Source organism: Pomacea canaliculata, linkage group LG10 (genome assembly GCF_003073045.1).
Source record: "Pomacea canaliculata isolate SZHN2017 linkage group LG10, ASM307304v1, whole genome shotgun sequence".
Classification (NCBI taxonomy): Eukaryota; Metazoa; Mollusca; class Gastropoda; order Architaenioglossa; family Ampullariidae; genus Pomacea; species Pomacea canaliculata.
Genome location: NC_037599.1, coordinates 15,510,144 through 15,528,353, shown reverse-complemented (window position 1 = coordinate 15,528,353; position 18,210 = coordinate 15,510,144). Strand labels below are relative to the sequence as shown.

The 18,210-nt window shown below is 45.3% G+C and overlaps 2 protein-coding genes across 3 annotated transcripts in view; both read left to right on the top strand.

Moving 5' to 3' along the window:
• LOC112573896 (steroid 17-alpha-hydroxylase/17,20 lyase-like) overlaps positions 1–17,946 on the top strand; it is a 36,569-nt gene extending 18,623 nt beyond the window's left edge. Inside the window, exons 7-9 of the mRNA XM_025254585.1 lie at positions 5,869–5,993; positions 6,955–7,164; positions 17,321–17,946. Of these exons, the coding sequence (XP_025110370.1) occupies positions 5,869–5,993; positions 6,955–7,164; positions 17,321–17,324 (339 nt within the window). The 3' untranslated portion in view covers positions 17,325–17,946. The remainder of the gene's footprint in view (positions 1–5,868; positions 5,994–6,954; positions 7,165–17,320) is intronic.
• LOC112573898 (steroid 17-alpha-hydroxylase/17,20 lyase-like) lies at positions 11,760–17,946 on the top strand. Of its 2 annotated transcripts, XM_025254589.1 has the most exons (9): positions 11,760–12,063; positions 12,257–12,789; positions 14,345–14,560; positions 14,844–15,056; positions 15,243–15,366; positions 15,532–15,680; positions 16,280–16,393; positions 16,559–16,683; positions 17,111–17,946. In XM_025254589.1, the coding sequence occupies exons 2-9, from the start codon at positions 12,379–12,381 to the stop codon at positions 17,322–17,324; spliced, it is 1,566 nt and encodes a 521-aa protein (XP_025110374.1). In that variant the 5' UTR covers positions 11,760–12,063; positions 12,257–12,378; the 3' UTR covers positions 17,325–17,946. The 2 variants fall into 2 exon arrangements, with proteins under 2 accessions (XP_025110374.1, XP_025110373.1); XM_025254588.1 differs by having other exon boundaries at positions 11,760–12,789.
• Positions 17,947–18,210: the final 264 nt, after the last annotated feature.

Here is an 18,210-nt window from a genome sequence, read left to right as displayed (position 1 = left end):
TTACAAGTTTGGCACCAGACCCTCCGCACCAGACCCTCCGCACCAGACCCTCCTCTCGAACGAACATTTTCCAAGTTTTGCACCAGACCCTCCGCACCAGACCCTCCGCACCAGACCCTCCGCACCAGACCCTCCTGTTCGGTTTACTTGAAGGAAACTAGGTTCCCCTAAGCTTCCAGTACCAAAATGAAGTTACTAATGACTAGAAGTGTGTTTTCAATGTGTTGCACCAGACCATCCGCTTTGCACCAGACCCTCCTCTCTGCACCAGACCCTCCCATCGACCTGGAACTTTTGTTAAAAAAAAGTTTTGCACTAGGCCCTCCCCCGGGTTTGTTTGCTTTTGTTTTGTTTTGTGTTTTGTTTTTTGGGGTTGTTTTTTTTTGAAAATGGTAAGGGTTAGAGTGTTCTGCAATTCACATTAATTCACGCAACTGGCTGCGTTCTTCATCGACGTGCGAGTCGAGTGATCCCACCGCCTAAAGTTCTGTCATTTCTTTTCATCTGCTTTGCAACGATATTTGAAAGGTTTCAACAAAATGCGAAATGAATGAAAAAAATTGTAAAGCTAGGGAACAGCCACGCGAGAATGTGCCTCTCTTTACACTTTCGCCGATGCCACCCCCGAGGCGAGAGTCCGGGGCGTTACTGAGAGCCTGACTCGGCAAAAGCTTTCCCTCCGGTTTGATAGACTTTTTCAGACTCTCGACGCGGAGGCCAGCTACCTCTCACTAAACCGTTCACTCGGTAGTAGTGACAGGTGTGTGTAGAAAGGGCATCGACGTAATTACTGGGAATTCCTCGTTGATAAGAAGAATTTCAAGCCCCCAATCCCTATCACGAAGGACGTTCAATGGGTTCGCACTGTTTTCAAAGCATGGTCACATCCACCTTGATTCCTTCTAAAGGCAGCCAGACCTGTTATTGCTCAATCTCTTGTGGCTAAACGCCACTTCTCCCTCTAAGAAGTTAGCACCGATGCGTGAAGAATCGGTGAACTCTTTAACAGGCTAGAGATTCGCCCGTTATCGGAATTAATCAGACAAATCGCTCCACCACCTAAGAACGGCCATGCGCCACCACCCACCGAATCAAGAAAAAGATATCAATCTGTCAATGCTTACAGTGTGCGGAGTGGGTGTGTTTTACCGTGTTGAATCAAATTAAGCCGCAGGCTCCACTCCTGGTGGTGACCTTCCGTCAATTCCTTTAAGTTTCAGCTTTGCAACCATACTTCCCCTGGAACCCGAAAAGTTTGATTTCAGAGTCGATGAAGCGACACTTGCACAAAGCTAGTTGGCATCGTTTATGGTCAGAACAATGACAGTATTTAATCGTCTTCGAACCTCTGACTAGTTCTTGACTAATGAAAATATGCTTGGCAAATGCTTTCGCAGTTGTTCGTCTTGCGAAGACGACCCTGCGAAGAGCCGCGCACGCTCAGGCTTCGCGCAGTGACCGTCGCGAGAAGGACCGCACGACCATGCCTCAGATGCAACTACGAGTTTTTTAAGCGCAACGACTTTAATATACGCTATTGGAGCTGGAATTACCACGGCTGCTGGCACCAGACTTGCGGAGGGATCCTCGTTAAAGGGTTTAAAGTGTACTCATTCCAATTGCGGAGCCTCAAAAGAGTTCCGTATTGTTATTTTTCGTCACTACCTCCCCGAGCTGGGAGTGGGTAAGTTGCGCGCCTGGTGCCTTCCTTGGATGTGGTATCCGTTTCTCATGCTCCCTCTCCGGAATCACACCCTGATTCCCCGTTACCCGTTGTCAACATGGTAGGTCTATCACGTACCATCGACAGTTGATAAGGCAGACATTTGAAAGATGCCTCGCCGGCTCGAGGCCATGCGATCGGCACAAAGTTATCCAGAGTCATTAAAAGGAACGGGGCCGAGATCCCGACTGATTTTGAACTAATAAAAGCGCTCTTTCCCGGCTTTGACGGGTCGGAGTTGGTTTGCATGTATTAGCTCTAGAATTGCCACAGTTATCCAAGTAGAAATGGATCATCTAAGGAACCTCGACTGATTTCATGAGCCATTCGCGGTTTCACCGTACGAGGCATGGCTTAATCTTTGAGAACAAGCATATGACTACTGGTAGGATCAACCAGAATGCTGTTGGGTGTACACGTAACCGACTCCCACGAAGCAGTCGCCGCTGGGGCGCGGGTCCTGCGTTCGTGGGTGCTTTTCGCTCTTGCAACCGAATCATCGGTTCAAATTTTCAACGTGCGGAGCGTTCACCCGATCGACACGGGCGCGCTCTTTCACTCGAGACACAGTCAAGCGTTATTCGATACGCCGACGCGGCTGGCCGAAAGGAGCACGACGAACCCCTCTCTCTGCTCAACCAGCCCACGCCTGAGCCGTGGGAAACGCGACAGCAAAAGCCGCGCGAATCGCCACCAAGCCAACCCGTACCAGACCTTCTTCGGTCCGCTTCGAAACCGGCTCGCAGCAGGACGGGACGCAGACAACGATCACTTTCGACCGAGGGCGTCGCACGCCGAGCGAGCGCTCATTTGCCGACGCAAAATCCAAAACTGGGTGAGCACTACATGGCTAATAGTAACCTTTCTCTATTGCCATGTTCACTTTCTCGCGCCTTTCGGCACACCTGCTCCCCATATATATAGCGCCGATTTTGCCCTTCCCTGCCTTGTGCCACGCCTCCCCTTGCACCAGACCCTCCGCACCAGGCCCTCCCCACCAGACCCTCCTCTCGAACGTACATTTTCCAAGTTTTGCACCAGACCCTCCTCACCAGACCCTCCGCTCGAACGAACCTTTTTACAAGTTTGGCACCAGGCCCTCCGCACCAGACCCTCCGCACCAGACCCTCCTGTTCGGTTAACTTGAAGGCAACGAGGTTCCCCTAAGCTTCCAGTAGCAAAATGAAGTTACTAATGACTAGAAGTGTGTTTTCAATGTGTTGCACCAGACCATCCGTTCGAACGAACATTTTACAAGTTTTGCACCAGACCCTCCTCACCAGACCCTCCCCTCGAACGAACATTTTACAAGTTATTCGATGCGCCGACGCGGCTGGCCGAAAGGAGCTACGACGCGCGCGCCTGAGCCGTGAGAAACGCTGCAGCGAAAGCCGCGAATCGCCACCAAGCCAACCCGTACCAGACCTTCTTCGGTCCGCTTCGAAACCGGCTCGCCAGATGACGGGACGCAGACAACGATCGCTTTCGACCGAGGGCGTCGCACGCCGAGCGAGCGCTCATTTGCAGATGAAAAATACAAAACTGGGTGAGCATTTCATATATAGAAACCTTTATAGCCACGGTCCCTTTCGCGCACCTTTCGGGACGCCTGCTCCCCATGTATATAGCGCCGACCTTAACCATACCTGCCTTGTGCCACGCCTCCCATTGCACCAGGCCCTCCGGGCACCTGACCCTCCCTAGGCACCAGGCCCTCCGGGTACCTGACCCTCCTTAGGCACCAGGCCCTCCAGGCACCTGACCCTCCCTAGGCACCAGACCCTCCGGGCACCTGACCCTCCCTAGGCACCAGACCCTCCAGGCACCTGACCCTCGCTAGGAACCAGACCCTCCGGGCACCTGACCCTCCCTAGGCACCAGGCCCTCCGGGCACCTGACCCTAACTCTACCGGCACCAGACCCTCCTATTGAACTGAAACTTCCAAGATGATGGGTGAATTCTCATTTGGTATGGTTATCGGGTTGGGTATTGTTGTGATTGGTTTTTGTCGGTGTACAGACACAACGTTGTTCGGAATGCGATCAACCGGCGAAAGGAGAAAGCGTTGCTGCTATGGACAACATTTGTTCAATTTTTCCCCTATTACTTTCCTTTTTTTTTTAAACCAGGCCTTACGCACCAGACCCTCCTCTTCGCACCAGACCCTCCTCTGCACCAGACCCTCCTGTATGCACCAGACCCTCCATTTTAGTATACTTGAAGGAATCGAGGTACCCCTAAATTTCTAATACCAAAGCGAAGTTAATGACGAGTAAAGTTTTTTCAAAGTCTTGGACCAGACCCTCCTATCTGCACCAGACCCTCCCATCGAACTGGAATATTTTCAAAGTTTTGCACCAGGCCCTCCCCTGGTTTTTTTTTTTAAGAAAAAAAAGAAAAAAGCGAAGTAGTAAAAGAGAGAAAAGTGGTGTGCTGCTTTACCGGTGCACCCGGTAGCTGCATCACCACCTTTCCCCCTTTGTACTGAGGAGGGGGACTCGAGCCCATCGTCGGAGATGCGTCCGTCTGCGAATGCGGACAAATCTCCTGGTCCAAGGCTGAGTCTCAATAGATCGCAGTGAGGTGGCTGCTCTACTAAGTACGACACCCCGACCGAGAACTAGGTCGTCTACGAATGATTTGGCATCTCCACGTCGCATGGGGTGAAAATCGTCCTGGTCCCCGCCGCGCACTGCTCGGCGCGAGCGGCTGATGACCCCTTCCTGTGGCTTCACCACCGCCGCGGCTGTGACAAGGCGGCGTGTATCGCAGCGGCACTGAAAGTATCGTTACATATTCGGGCGGGATTCTGACTTAGAGGCGTTCAGTCATAATCCCTCAGATGGTAGCCTCGCACCATTGACTTATCAGCCAAGCACATAAACCTTTCGGGACACCTGCTCCCCATGTATATAGCGCCAACCCTAACCATCCCTGCCTTGTGCCACGCCCCCCTCCAAATTTCTAACCGGGCGCGAGCCGTTCAGGCCCTCCCTAGGCACCAGACCCTCCCGAATCCCTTCAGCCGGCGAGAAGCTCGTTGCCGGTGTACAGCGCTGCCGAGAGACCGTTGTGAGTCTTTTTCCGATTTTTGCCCATCGTTTGAGAAAAGACACTAGGCCTACAGCAGGCGATGCTCGTTAACAACGATTTCATTTGAATTCCCTGGGGAAATTATTATCCATTTTATTTCTATTGATTTTTTGGTCAAAACAAGACTTGCATGACCATGAGAAATTAGAGAGAGGATAAAATATGTTACTTTTGTTTCAAATTTTTTTTCTACACTTGTATTGCTTTGTGCACTATTCTACAGTAGCTGCATGGAAGAAAAGAGACTGCTCATGTAAATGACACTGAAGACGATGTTACACTAGATTTTACTTCCAAGAAGTACAGTATTCCATGGAGAGCCAACTGTCAGCCTGTTATTTTAGACTGTAAGCAGGGCCGCCGAGAGCCACCCGGGCCCCGGGACAGACCTCTCCGGGCCCCTTGTACTTGTAATCGTAAATTATTTTCCCAGTATATAATGTATGTTTACAATTCGAATCTCAATATCTACACTCAAACTCAACTTCTGCATGTGTAATGCTTGGGTGTTCTGTCCTTAGACCTTTCTTTAAAAGAAAAAGAAAAGGAGAAGAAGAAGAAAAAAAAATCCACTGACCAAGGCCGGGCCCCCTTGACAGCCGCGGGCCCGGGTACACCAGACCCCCCTGTCCCCCCCCCCCTCTCGTCAGGCCTGTCCAGGGGCCATGCGTACATTTTCCCTACCTATCAACTAAACTACTAATATTTATTATTGTACCTCGTTAGACTAAACTACTTGCTTACATCTGTCTCCTAGTCTCAACCACCACATATATCCCAATTATCATTATTTTACTTCCATACCTTCTATCATCATAAGCTTTTTTCTCTCATTTTTCCTCTTTCATGGTCAACATTTGCTCTCCTCATCTCCCGCCATCGTAAGCTGTCATCAAGCACTGCAGTCGTGTGTGAGTGCTATTTCATCTAACAAGCAAATAATGTAAGAAAAGAAATATAAAACTGTGCCCGTTTTAATTTCTACAAATTTTTACGATTTGGCTGAGAAATAGTGACTAATGGCTGTCTCCTGATGTGTCCGGTGATGTAGCTGTTTGCCAACCAGTGGCATAGCAGTCGCTCGGACGTGTGGGAGAAGGCGGACTCGTTTCTGCCAGAACGCTTTCTGGACGAGAAGGGGAGACTGCTCTCTGCCGACCATCCTACTCGCAGGAAGTGAGTACAGCTCAGTGGCTTAGAAGTTTTACATGATTTCGCGAAGGATAAATTATGAGGAGTATCAAGCAGATTTCATGTTTCTCAGAAAAACAAACAACGAAAAGTGCTCCATGTCCAGCACTTTCCCGTAGCACACTTAGTCTAGAAATAAAATGTTACAAACGGCATGAATCACAGTCTGAACACATTAACTATTGTTTGTGAATGAATGTCAGGATTTGTAAACACAGTGACAGGTTTGAGACAAAACATTTAAAGTCTGCTTGAGTGCATTTCCAACCATCACTCCCAATTTACGAATCTTTAAGCTTATTAGCACACAGTATTCTCTTTAGTATATTGAATATATGTATGTGGTACATATTCCTACCAGAGTGCATCTAGATGTCTCTGGGTCATATCTCGTTTTAAGCATTTAATTTCTTACCGCGGACCACTTTACTAAAGTAAAATATACGGCGGACCACTAAGGCCTAAAATCACTCTGTACCGCGGATTTCACATTTAAATTGCCCATTTACAGTTCAAAACTAAATGTACTTTGTGACAGTAGCATAGTCATAAGTTTATGTACAATTACTTCGCAAAGTACACATACAATTAAAAATAAGGCCGTGAACTGCGTTACTAAGGGTGACGGATGACGCAATATTCGCGCTGTGACGTAAAAACATAGTTGGCCAGCCAACGAGCAGTTGGGCATCGATACAATTAAAACTCGTGTGAAATCAACACTGGACTAATTAGCGTATCTGGCGATTTAAACATCACTTCGCTGACATATGGTGACTGTCAGCCGCGGCCCACCTGACTTATTCGTGCGGCCCACTTTGAAAACCACTCACTGCCTTAAAAAAAGCTTATTAGCACTTTGCATTTGGATTATATTGATAAAACAGCTCAACAAGGTTTACAGAAGGTTGTGTGATCAAAGTAAAACATATTTGTTTGATTGCAGTCTTTTGCCATTCGGTGTTGGAAAACGCGCTTGCCCTGGCGAGAAATTTGCACGTAGCCGCCTCTTCCTTCTCGTCACAACGCTGTTGCAAAGATTCGACTTCCTTCCACCCAGTGACGGAAGGGTTATCCCTCTTGATGACGTTCCATGGGTACAGGGTGCTGTGCTTCTACCTCCGCCATTCAAGTGCCGTGTGCAGAGGAGAGTTACATAAGCACAGTGGGTATCATGGACGTGTATGGATGGATTGCTGTCGGTCTGCCTACAGCGGTGTCAAACTCAATTACACAGGGGGCCAAATCTCACATCGTACACAAGGTGGCGGGCCGAAGGTTATTATTTAAGTCCGATAACTTTTTGTTGAGCAGTAGAAAACTAAACGTTTTGTTATTGATTTTGTGTAAACAAAATCATACTTTAAAACAAAATTAAAGTAATAACAAACCAAGGCTTAGCAGTTTTTCTTCTTAATTTACTTTGTCAGAAGTGGACGTTTTGACATTTTTTCTTGGCAACAAGTTCGTTTATGTTTGGAGTAAGTTTCTGTGTTGTGGAGATTCTCAGGATGGACTGCAAGTGTTTATCAGTAAGACGACTCCTGTGTGATGTTTTGTTGATCTTCATCACAGAGAAAAGTTGCTCACACAAATAAGCTCCATGTTGAGGTCTTTAGCACACAACGATTCTTGGTGTATTATGCAGTGATATGATTATATTATATTCTGTGGTCACAGCTATTGTATCTCCACAAAGTAGACACACTGGTTTACCGCTGATATTAGTAAACATGTAGTCAGCCTCCCATTGGCTTTGAAAGACTCTGTTTTCAAAATCAAGTTTTCTCTTGGCCATTTTAACGGCTAGCTGTAATTTAAAATTTGATTGGTATCGAAATTACAAAAATCCCTTCACTACACATTGTAATGTTCTCGATCTTTATTAAGTAAATTAACAGTAAGTAAAAGTCTTTAGAAAAGTCACAACACGTGCTTAGCTCTGCTCATCTGCCTTTGTTCCCCGACAGATGGCGCACCAATACCTACGACTAGCGTTAAGTTCGCACACTACACACAGCTTTCAATTAATTCTAATAAACAATCGCGCGCTCTGCTCTGCTCAGTACTGTTTGCTATGACATGTGATGTTGTTGCATCAGTGTATGTATGTAAAAGAAGATATAATCAGGCAAAAAAAGACACAAATCATCAAAACACAAGCAGCAATTATTTCTACACCGTGGCTTGCTATTTATACTCGGATACTTATCTCTTTGGCGGCAGTCATCTACTCTTGACGACGCAGGAACTGGACAGTCAGTATTCCACAGTTGGCACTTGTCATCCACAGTCCGCGTGTTTAATTTAGTTCATACTATCATGCACAGTTCGCACATATAATTCTAGTTGGTAGGTATATTATTGTGTATAATTTGTGTTACAGAGACGTGGCTTAGTAGCAACAAAACGGAAGTCCACCTCGACGGTTTCACTACGATTAGGCATGACAGGAATAGTGGAAAAAAAATAAAGGAGGAGGGCTGTGTATATTTGTAAACAACAACTGGGCCTCGGAGTTCACGATACGTGAAACAACTAGTACTGTGTCCTATGAACTCCTGACTGTGTCGTTTCGGCCGTTTTACTTGCCACGTGAATTTGGACAAGTAACAATCATTTTAGTGTACGTTCCCGGACCTGACAACAAGGACGCCGCCGCTCAGATAGCAGCCAGCTACAACAAGGCCTTACATAGATCCACTGACCAGGCTGTATTTATCCTAGGCGACTTTAACAATTGTGATATTAGTGCTGAATTGCCCTCCCTATACCAACATGTTAGCTGTCCCACTCGGCAGAATCGCGTGTTAGACAAATGTTACAGCTCTATCTCGAATGCTTATGCAAGCAGATGCAGGCCCCCAATGGGGAGATCCGACCACAATGTGATTCATCTCATCCCAAGATACCGACAAAAAGTGAAAACTGCTCAACCAAAAGTCATAGAGATTAAGCAGTGGTCACACGACAAGATCGAGGCACTGCGGGGCTGTTATGAGGCAACAGACTGGCAGTTGTTCTTTGACAGCTGCTCTGATTACGACGAACTCACAGAAACTGTCACTGCCTACATCCAGTTCTGTGAAGACTGTGTTGTAAACTTGAAAAGAATCAAACTATTTGCTAACAATAAGCCATGGATTACCAAAGACCTGAAATCTTGCCTTGTTGCCAAGAAGCATGAATTTCTCCAGGGTGATATGGGACAAGTAAGAGATCGGAACAAAGAATTTCGGCAGAAGGCAAGACTGGCAAAGACTGAATATAAGAATAAGGTGGAAACAAAACTAAGGGACGGGAACGCACGCGAGGCATGGTTGGGACTCAACAAAATGATGGGTCGCACAACAACAAAAAAACAGGATGTAGGATGTGCTGCTGCGGACCTGGCTAATGACTTAAACAAGTTTTATGCCAGGTTTGATGTACACAACTTTTCTCGAGAACATGAACTGATCTGTTCTTTCCTGTCCCCATGTGATATTTCAGTGGACGAGAATGCCGTAACATCTTGCCTGTCCCGAATTAATCCCCTTTAATAGAACTCTTCTTGGTAAGGGAAAAAAAAAACCCAGTGCAAGGGAAGTTACTCTCACCTGTAGCAGACGACAACAATAGGTTGGTCTACGACGTCAGACACTACACCTACCCGATTTTGTATCTGTTCTTCGCCCAAATTTGAAGGGGTTTCCTGGGACCCCATTGATGAAAATTGAAGGGGTCCTCCGAACTTTTAATGCGTACTGTACGCAATTTTTGGCGTAATCAGAAGCCCTGGCTTTAAGATTGTTACAGTATCACCAAAAATGGCGATCAGAAATGATGTCTGAAGATCACTATGGATTCTATCGCTCTTTTAAATCTTTCTTTTCAGTGTACATTTATAGAGTTTTGTTTGAAGCACCCTGACTAACTTTAGATTAGTCGCTTCACCCGTCTAACCCTAACCACACACCCTAAGACAAGTTATTAACCTCGATGCTATAGATTTTAACCGCCCATTCTGTCAAGAACTGCATTTCATTTTTATTTGCCCGGTTGACGCTAGTATTCGCGAAAAATTCTTACCCGTTTCAGTAGATGGTCATCAAGTTAGCTTTGTTATTTAGCACTGCAAACGACAAAATCCTGTCCAACCTACTGCTATTGCTTTTTAAGGCATTTAATATTCGTATGGATGTTTTTTGAATGAAAATATTGTCTACTGGTGTCAATATAATTGTTGTCAGATTATTTATTTACTGGTGATTTTAGGCAATTCATCACTTAAGAGTTTAACTCTTTGTGCACCAGTAAAACCAATTACTCCTTGAAATGGGCCGATGGGCTCATCCATAAAGTTCCTTCTCTCTCTCGCGCGCGCAGCATTTCATTTCGTAAATCAAGCCAGTGTTAGTTCTGTGGTTAGACATAGACAGGTAAATCAGGTGAACAGGGCATGAAATACAGGGCACAATAATGTGATGCCAAAAGGAAAGAGAAAAATGTTAAGCTGCACCCTCTTGGCTCTTATCTGTCGTGTTTTCTTATTTCTGTGCTCGTCAACTGGTCTATCAACTGGGAAAAAGTGAGCTGTCAGTACTACGTGCACCGCGAGAGAGAGAGATGGAGGAGTTCACCTCTACCGACTCTTATATAGGTACTCATGTACGATTGCTATTGTCATAGGTACACCAGTACTGTTTTCAATTCTTTAGTGTTCAGAGTTTCTTGCTCACCCACCTAGTGTACAGGATTCTGTTATTTCCCATGTGCGAGTGAAATGTAAAGAGAGAAATGTGTCAGAAAACATTTAGGTGTAAAAGTTTACCATACACATTTCTCCTCTTCTCTCCTCACGCCCACACTTTGCCTCCAGTGCACTCCTAAGCGTGTCTAGGGTATATATATATTACACATACACAGCCAGGGTTGTAGGTCAGTAAGATCTCGCCAGCAGTTCAAAGACAATACTTACATAGTCCTCACTGGTGGTACATAAGGCATCCACTAGACTTGACTAGAGACTTATTTTGCTGTCAGCAACATGTAGTTTCTGGTCTTTGTCTACCGATCTTCATATTCATTTTGAACGACTACGTTTCCTCTTACCGTCAGCTTTCCCATGAAGGATTATTTTGTCTGGTGCAAGTGACCGCATTCTGCAGACATTCCCTAGTCATTAACAGGCTGCTACATTTGTGTCGCTGACTTGAGGAGTTCTTTTGCTGTGATTATACTTGGTCAGAATATCTCCTCGAATTGTCCTCAAACATTTGTTTTGGAATAGGGTTAGTTTTTTTCCCGATGTTTGTCGATATCTTCCAGTATTCAGTCTCAAAGAGTAACACCGAAAGGTTCTGTAGATTTTTAAGTTTGTATTCCTACTTAGAACTTTGTACTTCTAAACTTCTTTAGGCATGGCAAAGGCTTTGATGAGTCTGTTCTTCACATTCCATCTGTTTTTACTACCTTTCCTGTATACATAAATTCATGAACTTTCTCCACTTCTTTATTGTCAACGACGATAGCTTCTGTTGACTTTGCGAGGCAGTTCACAATCACACTTTGACACTAAGTATAACATGGTAAACAAAAATATAAAACAGACTGATTGCAGTACTTCAAGACATTTATGCCACTTTTTCCTTTGGTAATGTGATCATTTCTAAATATAACTTTATGATATTCCCCATATTACTTTACTACACCTAAACGCATTTCTGTTTGGGTAATATTTAACTGCTTGTGGGAGGTCGACATGTCATCTACACAGAACGCCAGCACGGACTGGTGTGCAAGGACAGTAGTGTAAGCTCCTGCTGAGTGACAGATCTACTGCACACCGTGGTTTGAACACAATTACACAAGAGGACCGTTCCGCCTGCACGCTCCAGTACCCTCAGTACCCGGCCTCCCCTTGCCCCCTAAGTGCACCTGCCCTACATTTATACCCTGTGGGCTCAGAGAACTTTCGCACCGCGCCATGCTGGCAAGAGTTGGGTGACGACGGCTTGCATCAGCTCCCACGGCTCCAGTGATGTCGACACAGCAGAATGCGGTGCGAGGGGAGGTGCGTGTTTAACATTTACATAATCATACTGACTTACGCACCTGTTGTTAATTTAACCGTCCAAGTCGATCCAAGGCAAGAGTTATAATTATATTCTCTCCTCCGCTAGCGACAGCTGGTCTTTGTGAGGCCATGACGAGAGAGAGAGAAATCCGGTTATTTATTTAGACATTTTTTTTTTCTGTGTCGAAAGGAACGTTTGGCCCGCAACAGCACGCCACTCGATCGCTTTGCGCTTTTTCCATGCTGGGTGTCTGCCGCGCACGTTGAGTGCAGGAGCAGAGAGCGTGTACCCGGGTGGGAAGATACAGCAGTATGATACAGTCGATAGGCATTGTGGCTGCCGTGCCAGCGGGTGTTGTGTGTGCAGCTTCGTGTGTCGTCGTGCTCATCGTCGTGCTGCAGCGACGACGACTGACCTCACGGCAGCAGGATGGACAGTCGTCCGGTCAGACAGCTGCACTGCCTCTGCCACCCGGGCCTCGGGGTGCAAAGGCTGTGCTTTCTTTACTGAGGGGCATTACCTTGGGTAACTTTCACCTGGAAGCGCAGACGTGGGCACCGCCTTGCACCCCGATCTCGATGTGCACCAGTCACCTGGGTAGCTTTGTGTCCATCAACCACCCGGATCTGGTCAGAGAGGCCTTCGCTGGACGCCACACTGAGTCGATCACTAATGATCGTCCCGAAACGTTCATTGGAAAGTTTCTCTTCTACGGACCCAAGGTAATGACACTGCACATATGCATTCTTCTACATCCCATTTTTACTGACTCTAAATTATTGCAGTATATTCATACAACACACTTTCACTGTAACACGGTAAGTGCAGTAGTTGCATGCAGTAGTCTGCAACATATTTTCATGAACGAAAACTAACAGTAAGTTGCACAAGCAGATTGACAATACTCCTACGGAGCTACGTTAGCTGTAGTATTTACATAAAACTACAACATATTTCTACCTATCCAAGGCATTGAAGGCAACCATAACATGTACACACAATACTACAAATATATTTCTAACGACCGAAAGAACATTATCGAGATAACTATCACCAGTCCACGCCCGAGGTAATTGGACTGTCGACAGAAGCAGCAACATTACACGATTTCTACTCCGTCACTTCGAATTAAGCGGAAAGGACATATTCTGCATTTCTCTTACTTTGAAATCGTTTTGTGCAAAGGAAGTTTAAACATTTCTGCTATTCCTCTGCCGCAATTACCACCACTGCCGGTGCTAGGGTCCTAACTGCTCAGCGAGAACAGGAGGAGTTTCGTGAACACCCTCCTCCTCCAAACTTACACTGTTTAAATGACAGAAATTTATTGCCTTGCAATTTGAATTATCTTACAACACAGCAGCAAAAAAGTGTACTAATGTGTATGTATATGCGAAAATGTGTCAAATCTGCCAACACGTGTTGCCATTACGCGAAGGCCGCCGTAAATTTATCTCTGTACGACATAGATCAGTGGTTCTCAAAGTATTTCGGACCGCGGACCACTTTACTTAAGTAAAAATTATGGCGGACCACCGAGTCCTAAAACTCAGTCTGTACTATGAATTTCAAATTTAAATTGCCCCTCATTTATTTCATTACAATTCAAAACTAAATGTCCTTCTGTGACAGTAGTGTAGTAATAAGTTGACATAAAACTACCTCGTTCTTTGTAATTAAAATGTTACTGCGAGGAATGCATCACTTTAAACATCACTTTGCTGACATATGACGACTGTCAGCCGCGGACCGCCTGACTCATGCCCGCGGACCACACTTTGAGAACCACTGACAGATTATTTATCATTACTTATTATTAACTTCCAGAGGCAGCTGCTACACGGTATGTCCTCAGTGTAAAATCTTGTTAGCGAGACTGTTCGAGTGAGACGCCTTGTCGACTAACTGTCCTAACTGCTGCAAGTGCGTCACGCATGAGCGCCAGTCCGTGCACGAGCAGTTGATTCCCCCTCCTACCACACAGGGGATAGCGGGGTTGTGGGGATAGTAGGTGGAATGTTTCACGCCAATCTCTTTAGCACTAGCACTGCATCTGTTAAACGTAATTTGACATACCTGGATGTGCAAAACCTAACTTAACACAAATGTTTGTTAAACATAATTTTAAATGTACCAAAAAAGGTAAATTTTTTTCATTACATTCACACTTTTATATTTTAAGTTTTGTATATGGAATAAAATCCCTAGACGTAACGAAAACAGTTTTTACTCTTTTTAGTAGATTTCAAACAAAATTGTGTACGTCTTGTGTACCAGGACATCGCCATGGCCTCCATCACACCCGAGTGGTTTGTGCAGCGAAAAATGTTCCACTCGGCATTGAGGCTGTACGGTGACGGCGTGCAGAGGTTCGAGTCCACAGTACAGGAAGAAGTGCGGCGGTTGATGGAAGAGCTGGAGCAGTGCCTAGGGGAGGATGTTTACATAGAAGAACACCTCTCCTTCTCGCTGTTGTGTATCCTCTCCATCTTGGTAACATTGAGGCTTTAGTAAAAATTTCCCCCTTTTTATTCATTCCGGAATACAAGTAGTGAATGAATGAACGCGTCAACACACCTGAGTATGAATCCTTACTCCTCATTGTAAGAAGACGATTTGCTGATTTCTCAAAATATATTTACTAAGGGCTGCATAATAATTTCATTTTCATTATCTAAAAAATAGCTACATATAAATTCTTTATCTTTTTTTTTTTTTTGGTAACCAAACCCAGGATATTTTCTTCCTGACAACCAGTTGAGTTTTCCCGTAACAGCTGACAGGCGAGCGGCCGACCAAGGACTCCCCCGTGCCCACCGCCATGCGACAACTGGACCGTGCCATCAGCACTATGGGCACACCTTCTGTGGATACACTGCTACGCTTTCTACCCTGGCTGCGCCTCGTGCCAGGCTGGTTCCGAAGACAGTGTCACGTGACCCGCGAGAGCCGCGACTGCCTCATCGATACCATCGTTAGCCGTGCGCAGGTAACATCATAAAGGCGTGAACGGTGTGTGTGCTTGCACGAGTTTATAAGAGTGACAGTGAATGTGTGTATGTGATTGAAAGTAAATAAATGTCTGGGTGAATGAATGCTTGCATGTCTGTATGGACGTGTGTGCGTGTGACTTTGATGAGATTACCAGTGTGAGATTACTAGTATACGTTGCCAGGCAACTGTATCGGCGGACCACCCACGCGGCATCGTGGACGCCCTGCTGCTGGCTCAGCGCGTGGGAGGGGTGCGCGTGACAGATGACCATGTCAAGGGCCTCATGCTGGACATCGTTGTGGGCGGTGAGTAGCGGTCACTTCTATGTAGCCTCCCCTTACGGTTGATGGCCTGCAGCCATCTTTTGTTTTTTTTGTGCGCAATGAGCATTCTTCTGAATGGATACCTGCGCATTACAAATCGACATCATCATCATCAGCCATTCACTGCACTTATGACGCTATCTGCAGGTTACGTCACCTCTCTGACGTCATTCCTGAGCACGCTCATTGTGTTTCTCAACTGCCCGCACGTGGTCCGGTCCATTCAGGCTGAAATCGACGATGTCATAGGTCACAAGACTCCAACCCTGGAGTACCGCAAAGACCTCCATTACACAGTAAGTGGCACGTTACAACAGTAACAAAATAATACAACATTGAAGCCTTTAGTGGGATTTTTCTATCTAATGTTTTATTATTTTGGATCGTCTGTCGCCATGGCGATATTTTATTATGTTGCCGGGGTTTAGTGTTTCGTTTCAACATTCCTTAGGGTTTTTTGGGCGGTAGAGGGGATGTGAAGGTGTTTTTTTTTTTTTGGGGGGGGGGGGTGAACGGGAATAGCTTTCTTCCAGAACTTATCTATAGTTTGAGCGAGCTTTTACGTGTGTCTCATCATCAAGTGCTTCAGAAATAGTAATACAATCATTTTTGTTTTTTACAAATGAGACTTTGTATAATTTGAGATCGGAGATATAGCTTTGTACGTAGAATATGATGATAAGACATTAAATACTGAACATGCTGCTAATGACAAGCCTTTGAATCCCTTTACGCCACCCGGAAGTGTCGTAAAACATGAATTTTCTGCTGTCAAAGGTAAGCGTGTTTGTCACTGTCACTTGTAAACATCACCAGGTCACGTCAAAGTTTGCCTCAAGTGTTTGTCACTGTTCAATGTAAACAACACCTGCTCGTCACGTCACACTGTGTGCAGGAAGCCACTCTACTGGAGGTTCTGAGGTTCATGCGGTTTTTCCCCCTGGGACTCCCGCACGAGTGCCAGAAGGCCACGGAAATCGGCGGTTACCATATTCCCAAAGGAACGCTGGTAAGGTGGCCAGTCGGTTGTAGTAGAGCTTGACGTTCCACGCCTTTACTAGAGAACTTCAGATAAGCGAGTTACCCTACTTAGCTCCTTGTAAGAACCGCTTACTTATGAACAATAAGAGAAATAGCGATTAATGGCTGTCTCCTGATGTGTCCGGTGATGTAGCTGTTTGCCAACCAGTGGCAGTGCAGTCGCTCGGACGTCTGGGAGAAGGCGGACTCGTTTCTACCAGAACGCTTTCTGGACGAGAAGGGGAGACTGCTCTCTGCCGACCATCCTACTCGCAGGAAGTGAGTGCAGCTCAGTGGATTAGTAGTTTTACATGATTTCTCGAAGTATAAATTATGAGGAGTATCAAGCAGATTTCATGTTTCTCAGAAAAACAAAAAGTGCTCCATGTTCAGCACTTTCCCGTAGCACACTTAGTCTAGAAAAAAAAATGTTACAAACGGCATGAATCACAGTCTGAACACATTAACTATTGTTTGTGAATGAATGTCAGGGTTTGTAAACACAGTGACAGGTTTAAGACAATACATTTAAAGTCTGCTTGAGTGCATTTCCCACTATCACTCCCAATTCATCTTTAACCACTCACTGCCTTAAAAAATAAAAAAGCTTATTAGCACGTTGCATTTGGATTATATTGATAAAACAGCTCAACAAGGTTTACAGAAGGTTGTGTGATCAAAGTAAAGCATATTTGTTTGATTGCAGTCTTTTGCCATTCGGTGTTGGAAAGCGCACTTGCCCTGGCGAGACATTTGCACGTAGCCGCCTCTTCCTCTTCGTCACAACGTTGTTGCAAAGATTCGACTTCCTTCCACCCAGTGACGGAAGGGTTATCCCTCTTGATGACGTTCCATGGGTACAGGGTGCTGTGCTTCTACCTCCGCCATTCAAGTGCCGTGTGCAGAGGAGAGTTACATAAGCACAGTGCTATCATGGACGTGTATGGGTGGATTGCTGTCGGTCTGCCAAGATCAACGCTTAGCCTCTTGCGAAGTTCTCCACTGTTAGTCTCGGCGAGCCCAAACAAAACAAACAAACAAAAAAAAAAAAAAATGTGCATAAACCGGAAGGTTTGTACACAACTGCCTCGTTTTAGTAGTTACCTGGAAAAATCGTCTGCCAGCAGTCAAGTAATACAAGTTCGTGGTGCTAATATATATAAGAGCAAGCAAATGACTGCAATATTTTAAAAAATTGAATCGCCACAGATTTTCTTCCAACACAAGTGCCTGACGGGAAATTCAAAAAAGTCATCATCCCAAGGAAAGAAACGGAAAAGGGAGAGCACACATACCCTGGTAACATACACGTCAAAGCTAAAACTTCGATGTTGATTTCAGACAGGCGATTATGCCCTCTATCTGCATAAAATCTCTTAATGAACGCTGTCTAAATATCTTTCCGAAAAAAAAAAAAAACTGTCGAGATTTATTAATATATCTCTGAGGTTTAAAGTATCAGCTGCTTTTCTTGTCTTCAATCTTCATCACATATCCCAAGCGTTATTTGGACATTGTTAATACAGACGTGTTGTAATGGTTCAACAGATTAGTGTCATAAACACACGTCATACAGTGAATGTACAGTGTGCATGAAAGTGAGAGAACAGACGGCAGTTTCATGATCTCTTCCAAATGAGAACCTAAGTTCAGTCTTCTTGGTTGGAATGTGTGCTCACAGCAAGGTAAGATTTGTCTGCTCACACCTCTATTGCTGCCAGTAACAGTCTTCAACACTGTCATCACCTTCCCAACAACTAAGTGACAATATACCATTTTTTTTAACTTTTTTTTTGAGCATTTGGG